The sequence below is a fragment of the Amblyomma mixtum genome, chromosome 9 (assembly GCF_055824585.1).
Source record: "Amblyomma mixtum isolate Tamu chromosome 9, ASM5582458v1, whole genome shotgun sequence".
Classification (NCBI taxonomy): Eukaryota; Metazoa; Arthropoda; class Arachnida; order Ixodida; family Ixodidae; genus Amblyomma; species Amblyomma mixtum.
The window spans coordinates 60826609-60834869 of record NC_143020.1 but is presented as its reverse complement, the minus strand read 5'-3'; the positions used below and the strand labels follow the sequence as shown (position 1 = coordinate 60834869).

The window sequence follows — 8261 nt, the reverse complement described above, 5'->3', positions numbered from 1 at the left end:
GCACTTCAATAAAGCAGTTGTTGAAAGTTAGCGCTTGTCCCGTCCACGTCTCCACTTTGTCTTTGTTTTTTTTGTGCTCCGACTTCCTCATCATGAACTACCAACAGGCCCAAATTACTACTCTGCTGAATTATATTCCTTCTCCTTTGGGCTCTTTTTTGTGTTCCCTACGCCCTAGCGAGCAGTGTTCCGTTTGTGCTAGTCTCATTGCCTCTTCAACGTGCAACGCCCGCCACCTCGCCTTCTGCGTCAGGAAAGGTCAGTGTCCCCCGGATATCGCTCTTTTGTTCGGAGTGTTGCTACCTTCACTCGGGCATTGGAAAAGAATGTGCAAAATCATCAAATCTGAATGTTGGCGCCAAGTGCGGTTCTTGCTGGAGTGGCTTCGAATGGCTTGCTTCAAGTGGTGCGGCCTTGGCTTTTCTGGGCAACAGCGCTTCAGAGAGTACAGGAAAACGGCTGAAGATGCAACGTAATTCCTTTGGAAGACAGTTATCCGCAGTTTGCCTAAGCCAAACAAGAAGAAAGCTGGCATCGTTCCAGTGGACAACATGGGCGACATTTCACTCCCAAACAAAGTTCAACGCGTTCTGGAAAGATGGATGGATGGATGGTTTATGGGGTTTAACGTCCCAAAGCGACTAAGGCTATGAGAGACGCCGTAGTGGTGGGCTCCGAAAATTTCGACCACCTGGGATTCTTTAACGTGCACTGACATCGCACAGTACACGGGCCTCGAATTTCTCCTCCAAAGAAATTCAGCCGCCGCGACCGGGATCGAACCCGCGTCTTTCGGGCCAGCAGCCGAGCACCATAGCCACTGAGCCACCGCGGCGGCGTTCTGGAAAGAGGTCCTAAGTTCAGCGTGGAAGACCCAGGTGACAAAGTGACTCTTTTAGCAACTGTTCATAATATAGCTAGCAAAGCACCAGTAGAGGAGAAGGCACGCTGCATTTCAGAGGGCGTTGACGCATTGCCAAGAACATACCCCAGGAAGAAAGGTGGTCGTCCTATTCTACGTGACATTACTAGCCATTTCCAGGACTCCGGCTTGTCACTCCTCTTATCTGACAAGGAGGGCGGCTTTACTGTCATGTCGCAGGGCTTATACGAGGAAAAGGCCACGCAGGCTGTAAGCAAGAATTTCAAGCCAGCAGGTATACGGCCAGGAAGAGCGAAATCAAAAGCACTCTCTCTGTTTGAGGAGCTCAACCTTGATTCACTTGCCAAACGTGTTCGTGCCACCAAGGTTGATGTCCTGAAACTATTTTTCGCTGCCAAGACGCACAAACCGCTTTGTCCTTTCAGGGCAATCGTGTCCGAAAGGGGTAGCTGGCAGGAACACGTCAGCAGGTTCCTCTTGTCACACCTGAACACCCTTAATGTGGACGATCCCTACACGATTGCAAGTGCAGACCGTTTGGTTGAACAGCTCAAGGAAGGTCTTCCCGGAGCGAACTGCGCCTTTTCAGTGGATGTGGAGGACCTCTTCTACTCTGTACCTCGCGGGGAACTCTTGACAGCCGTCAGTGAAGTTATTGATAGGACTGGCACCGTGGATTTCCAGAACTCCTGTGGCATTACAGCGGAAGCCTTTTTGGAACTGCTGGACTGTTACTTAAGTTGTACTTTGGTGAGGTACCGAGATGTTTGTTTTTTGCAGAAGGACGGCATATGCATTGGTTCTCGTATTGCACCTGTATTATGTGAAATTTATCTAGCTAAATTAGATTCCTTGATTCTAGACAATCTTAACGACCTACCTGTTGTAAAAGTTTATAGGTACGTTGATGACTTTCTTGTTCTTGTTCACGTGAAGCCGGGGGACACTTTACACCTCTTGGCTACCTCGACTTAAGATGTGTTTAACAGGTGCTCGACAAGCCTAAAATTTACCCTTGCACTACCTCAATCTGAGTCGTTGCAGTTTTTAGACATTCGCTTGTTTTTTAATGACCCTGGACATGTGCGCTGGGCGTATACGGCACGTTCTAAAAAGGCATTGCTTCCTTTTGACTCAGCTCACTCCAAGTTAGTCAAAAGAGGGATAGCTACATCATGTCTTCGTGCAGCGCTCTTGAAGTCTTGCCACCATAAAGCAAAAGAAAGTTTCCACACCCAAGTGGAGCGTTTAGGTAGTTCTGGCTACCCCGCTGAAATGATCGTAGCTGTGGCGGAAACGCTGATACAGAAGATGAAAACACCCTTGCAAAGGCGCACGAAGGAACAAATGAGCAAAAGCTTCGCTGTCATGTCTTGCGTGCACCGCGTGTCGCGTAATTTGAAGAGAATTGCAGCTAAATTCCAGGTTAATGTTATCTTCAAGGCGCCATGCAAGCTATCCAAGTTATGTCCCACGGTGACTGGTGAGCGTCAAAAGAATCCTGGGTGCAATAAGAAGCACGAAGAAAGATTTGTTCCCTGTAAAGAAGGCGTTATCTATCATATCCCTCTGAGCTGTGGTCAAGTCTATATCGGTCAGACAGGTCGCTGTCTAAACGACAGGTTGAGGGAGCATGCCAATTCACTAGATAAAGGCTACCGCTGCTGAAAAACACCTCGGTAATCGGGAGGCTTCAAGGTAGGCTCGAACGTGAGCTGTTTGAAGCCGCTAAGATCGCTCAGAACTATCTATGCATCAGCACGCCCTCAATGCACACGACTACTAAAGAACATCGATTTTTGTTAGCATAATGTGTATAATCTTAACTATTTTGAACCATGTATGCCTTCCCCACCTTCTGCACACTCGCCTCAGGGTTTAACAACAGCACGTTTGGGAGACAAGAGGTTTAGCGCATGCGCGGAGGCCCCGCTAGGTTCCCTTCACGCTCTTCAATAAAGTATTTGTTGAAAGTTAGCGCTTGTCCCGTCCACGTCTCCACTTTGTCTTTGTTTTTTTGCAGTCCAACTTCCTCATCATGAACTACCAACAGGCCCAAATTATTACTCTGCTCAAGTATATCTCTTCATAGTATGAGCTTCCTTCGTCAATATGCCGACGATGCTGCTGTCTGTGCTTGAAATATCAAACACCTCGAAGCCACAAGGTGTTTTTTTTTAGGTGTATGCCTACGGCAGTGAATAAATTATTATTTTGCGACATTTTGCTTTTACGAAAGAAGTAAATTCAAGGAGCGCTTGTTAGGCTCATTGATGTCATCGCATTAACAGAACATTACTCTAGCTCTGAAAATGAATACTTGACCTTTGGCAGATGTAAACCCGCCTTTTAATATACTTCTCGCTATTGGTACCTGTAATTTCAGTATATATGATTTTGCACGGCAAGCCTGAACACATTAACACTTGAACAGTTGTAAGTGATTGCACTGAAATTTGTGTACAAAATTTTTATGGAAAAACTGATTTAACTATCTAGTGTTCTGAATTTTTTTTCCTTTTTTTGTCACGTGCGCGGAAACAACTTGAATTTCAGCAATTAGTTCATTTGTTTTGCGGCATCTTTTTCGCACTAGTTCTTTATTCCAACGCAGAAAACTGTGCAAGGCACTATCTCCAACTTAAGTTTGTAGGGTGCTCGGAAAGTGATTTAGCCCCACAGGCACCATGTTTTCTACCGATCACATCATTTCAACGTAACACAGTAAAGAACGCTTTCACCTCCACGAGTGTGGTCTCGATATATATCCTCCTTGGTCTCGATCCGCGGCTTGATATTATTGCTATCAGCTTCGTTTGCGCCACACGCGTCCCGTAGACTTTTGTCGGCGACTATACGCCATCTTTTTTTTTTCGGCTGTCTTTGGCTTTGGAGGTAGTTATGCGAAGGTCATATGCAATACTGCGCTAGACATCCCATCTTCTGCCCTACACGCAACACATGAAGCTTTCTTTGCGCTGCAAATAGACTGTGTATCGACACTTTCATGAAGCCCATGCTCTGATGGCGCCATCTTACGCCCTCGACATGAGATGCTTCCCTTGCAAACACTCCCTCCCCTGAACTCACAACCCACTTCTGAAACACTACGGTGTTATCCATGCCTGCGTGCCAGCTTCCAGAGATCAGGCTTTTTCACGGCCGATACTTTGCCCGGCAGGCGACGGCTTGAGTCAGCGAAAAGAGCGTGCAGTTGATATGGAAGCGGTTGCACCCTTGACGACGAGAAAACGGTAGGCAGAGGGCGGGCGGACCTTATCGGAGCGGCACAGCAGTTCCTGCAGCGATCCGTAGCAAGCGGCCGTGCGGCAGCATGCCTCCTGCAAGAACGCCTTACAGGCTGGTCGGCTTTGCGGAGGAACTAGACTGGAGACCGCTGCACTTCGTGAGACCCATTCCCAGTAACAGAATATGCAGCGCCTGCGGACTTGTGCGAAGGCTGAACGCTTTGCTTCCGTGCATGCACGTCCTGTGCGAGTCTTGCTACGACCAGTGCGGAGAGGGAGGCGTTCGCGTTTGTCCTCTGGACGACCAGAAGTGCCTGGATGACGACATCGACTGGAAGGAATACGCCGCCGAGGGTCTGCTTAAAAGAGAGGTAAGCATTGCGTTTGCAAGCCTGGGTAGTGCTAGGAATCGCCGCGATCTAAAAATGTGGCGCATTTTGCGCCGCTGCATAGCCGCAATCAGAATACAATCCGAATTGGATTAGAGCGGCGAGCGCAGGAAGAACACTGCTGCGTTACCTCCGCATCACTTATATTCATCGCCATTTAAGCTGGTTGAAATTATACCCAGGCGTGATGTAGCACTCCCCGCAATCGCTGGCTCCTTTACAGTTTCCACACTTTAGGTGAAACGTTGCTTTCTACATTCGGCCGCGGCGAAAGGATAGAATCAATCGGCGCATGGATGGATCGCTGTCCCTTCTACGTCGGTTTTCGCTGAACGCTGCTGGTGTACAGTATCTTCAGGTTTGGCGTTGTTTCCAAGGAGAACTGGTGGGGCTCAGTCTTAATCGATCGCTGCTGTCTCCGCTTTAACGCAAAGAATGATCACACAGCGAAGCTTTCATTATTTTCCCACCATCCCGCAGTCGAAGTACGAAGTGCCTGTCGCAGACTAGAAGCTTGCTGGCATCGTGGTGGAACTTGGTACTTTTACTGCGCGCCACACGCAAGCCCCGTCACTTTGTATTCAGAGCAACTTCGTTCGCTACTGTGACATCTACTGAGAAGAGGAAGTTTCGTTTCTGGAAGTATTCATTAAGCGGGTGTCACTGCGATGTCGAGATTAAATAACGTTCGCGCAGAAATACTGAAAATAGGCGGCATGCAAATTGCAGGAGTTGGCGGTTCTCAAATATGGCCGACGCATATTCAATGATTTCTTTGAGCGACGACAGCACAAGCTATATTTATTAATTTATTATAAATACTGCTAATCCAATTGGGATTGTGGCAGGAAGGCATAGTTAAATCAAGAAAGCGGTCTATTGTTAATGAGAGCATGATGGTACAACACAAATACAACAAAGCTATGGCGTAAACAATTAAATACTTGAAATAATGCTATTGTCGGCAGCATTATGTGAAGAATAACAAAATGTGGGAAATGCTGCTACTTTTTATAATATACATACAATAAGTCTAGGCCTGCGAACTATACGTTTATGTGTATGATACTACCGCCTTCTTCGATCCGGGCCGCGGCGGCTGAATTTCGATGGAGGCGAAATTCTAGAGGCCCGTGTACTGTGCGATGTCGGAGCATGTTAAAGAACCCCAGATGGTCAAAATTTCCGCAGCCCTTCACTACGGCGTCCCTCATTGCCTAAGTTGCTTTGGGACGTTAAACCCCAATAAATCAAATCAATAAATCAAATACTACCGCCTTCAAACCATGTGTTAAATGTATATTGCTAGCAGAGGCTAGTACCCCGGGCGTTTTCTTTCTCCGTCGTTTTTGTTAGCTTTTTCTCTATTTAGCATGCCCCTCATATACCTCACATTCAGCAAGGCGAAGCCTCGATAGTTAGTTTTTATCCGATCATAAAATCGTCACTGTCTTGAATAACATTAAGTAATCCTCAGTGTCAATTAACAGTAAAATTCCAGTTATATTCCTTTGAACTGACACTCATTTGACCGTCTCCAACCAACAGGCTTGCACAATGATACGTGCCGTACTTAAGCCAGCGAGCTGTTACAAACGCATTTGTGCCGTTTCATTGCACCTGCCTGTTTTCTGACTTTTCAGGTCCGCTGCTGGAACGAAGAGCATGGTTGCGGTGCTGTCATGGCTGCCTCCGAGATCTGGCGGAATTTCCAGCGTCAGTGCGGACACCACCCTGCTCGATGCCCAAGGTGCTCGGCCTCGGTTCTTTGCAGCGACGTGTGCCCGCACCTGAGATCTAACTGCGCAGCATCTGCGTCGCCTCTGGCATCCGGAGGTGGCCGTCAGCCCAGCGACAGAGAAGACGCAGTACACTCACCGTCCCTCGGGGAAGCCCTAGAAGAGCAGGCTGGGGAGATCAGGATGCATCTGCAGCGGTTGGTTAGCGATGTCGGCACTCATGGTGACAGACTCACCGAAATGTCTCACAACATGAACACTTTCAAAGAAGCGTTGACTGAAGAGCTAACAGGAGCAGTGCGGCACATTCAAGAGAGTCTGACAAAGAGTGAACGCGAAATCAGCACTGCGAATGGGAGGATGAAAGAGCATTTGATAACTCGGAATGATCTTTCCACAAGCTTAAATGCACTGGAAAAGATTTTCAAAGATGAGTTTGCGGACGCAACAAGACAGGCCTCTGACAACTGCTCGCGGGTTACGTCATTCATCCAAGAAGTCAAAGAAAATAGCCAGAAAACACTGGACTGCGTCAGTACAATGCCCCGACGTGTTGAGCTACCAGTAGCCTATACAGTCTTCGATGTAAAAGGGGTAAAATCACTCCAACAAAACGCGCTGGAGCATGGCTACGCTGAGTACATGAGAGAACCAGTAGTCCTGCGTGGATACTGCATGTCGCCTGGAATTAGGCTCATAAATGCAGGTTTGCTTCTGAGCCTATGTGCGCAGTTTGTTCTGCACAAAGGTTCCATGGACGACGATGTTCAGTGGCCATTCAATCAGCAAATCACGCTGAGCATCATACATCCAGGAGGAAAGCCAGAACGTCAGTTGGTAGTTGAGCCTTTCCATTCAGCTGAACACTTTCAAAAGCCTATAACGCCGAAAAACCGACCAGTCGTCTTCCTGGTTCCATCGTTCAATCTTGCCAATCTTTCGCGCGACGGCTACGTCAATGAAGATCAGCTTCGAGTTAAGTGGGAGGTGCTGCCTTGAGCTACACTTGTACAAGGGCGCGTTGACGAATACTTAAACACCGCATAAATCGGCTGGCATTGATGCAAGCATAAGCCTGAACACAACCTGAATCATTGAGAACAGTTCGACCAATTTTTTTCCGTGAGGGCCTGTTTCGTTGAGCTTCTAGTCAAATACGTTAATAAATCACACATCAAATCTTGGACTCTGAATTCAGGACATATAGCTTGTGCAATAGCAACATCATTGCTTTATGTTCGACCACAATTAGCACATGTTTACTTTCCACTTGTGTCAGGCACACCGCTCTTGCTGATGCTGCAGGGCAGTAAGCCTCTAGTTTCATGGAACTCTTAGCAATATGTAAGAAAAAGGGTACATGCTCTGTCATGACATCGAGCCGTTTCTGTTCTTTATGCTATGTAGAGCATGGTCTTCAACCTAGGCTCTGAACTTGAGAAAAGAAATGGGTAATAAAGAAAATTTTGCACCATCTCGCTGCTTTTTCGGGCTCTGTGTGTGTTATGAAAGTTCAAAGCATAAAGCAGGAAACGCATTAACTTTTTAATTTGGATGTTCTTCAAGCGCGAAGTACACAAACCCGTCGCTGGAAAACAACTGGATCGTCACGAAAAAGAAAATTCCACGAGACTAGACGCGCGATTGATGCATTCCTCATCTTATCTGTGGTCATACGGAATCCGACTCGGTGGCTATTGTATGTGCCGTGCACGTATACGTGCCGTGCTTTGTGGCAGAGCACGAACATTAATACGGAAGTCATTGTTAACTGGCATCCACCCCAGCGCACTCGTACGGCTGCTAAGAAATCTATAGAGCTTCGACAGAAAACTTGTACTTCAAGAAAAATTTGCCCTGGTCCGGTGTTCGAACCTAGAACCACCGGCTCACCGGAGCGGTTGCTCAACCAACTCAGTTAACGAGATTGCTAGCATCTGAGAGGGCGAGAGCGTATTGATCAATCACTCTAAGTGGGAACTGTGTTAGTTCAATGTTTACG

The 8261-nt window shown here is 47.3% G+C and overlaps 1 protein-coding gene across 1 annotated transcript; it reads left to right on the top strand.

Annotated features, from left to right (window-relative positions):
* Positions 1-4190: 4190 nt before the first annotated feature.
* On the top strand, positions 4191-7714 carry LOC149329247 (TNF receptor-associated factor 6-like). Its single transcript, XM_089562165.1, has 2 exons — positions 4191-4502; positions 6164-7714. Exons 1-2 carry the CDS (start codon positions 4218-4220, stop codon positions 7256-7258), a joined length of 1380 nt encoding a protein of 459 aa, XP_089418291.1. The 5' UTR covers positions 4191-4217; the 3' UTR covers positions 7259-7714.
* The last annotated feature ends 547 nt before the right edge of the window (positions 7715-8261 follow it).

What these genes read in the sequence shown, in the direction of transcription:
- LOC149329247 (XM_089562165.1), top strand. Translation starts at nt 4,218, where the DNA reads ATGCCTCCTGCAAGAACGCCTTACAGGCTGGTCGGCTTTGCGGAGGAA. An exon ending in AGGGTCTGCTTAAAAGAGAG is followed by an intron (nt 4,503 to 6,163) that starts GTAAGCATTGCG and finishes CTGACTTTTCAG; the next exon opens with GTCCGCTGCTGGAACGAAGA.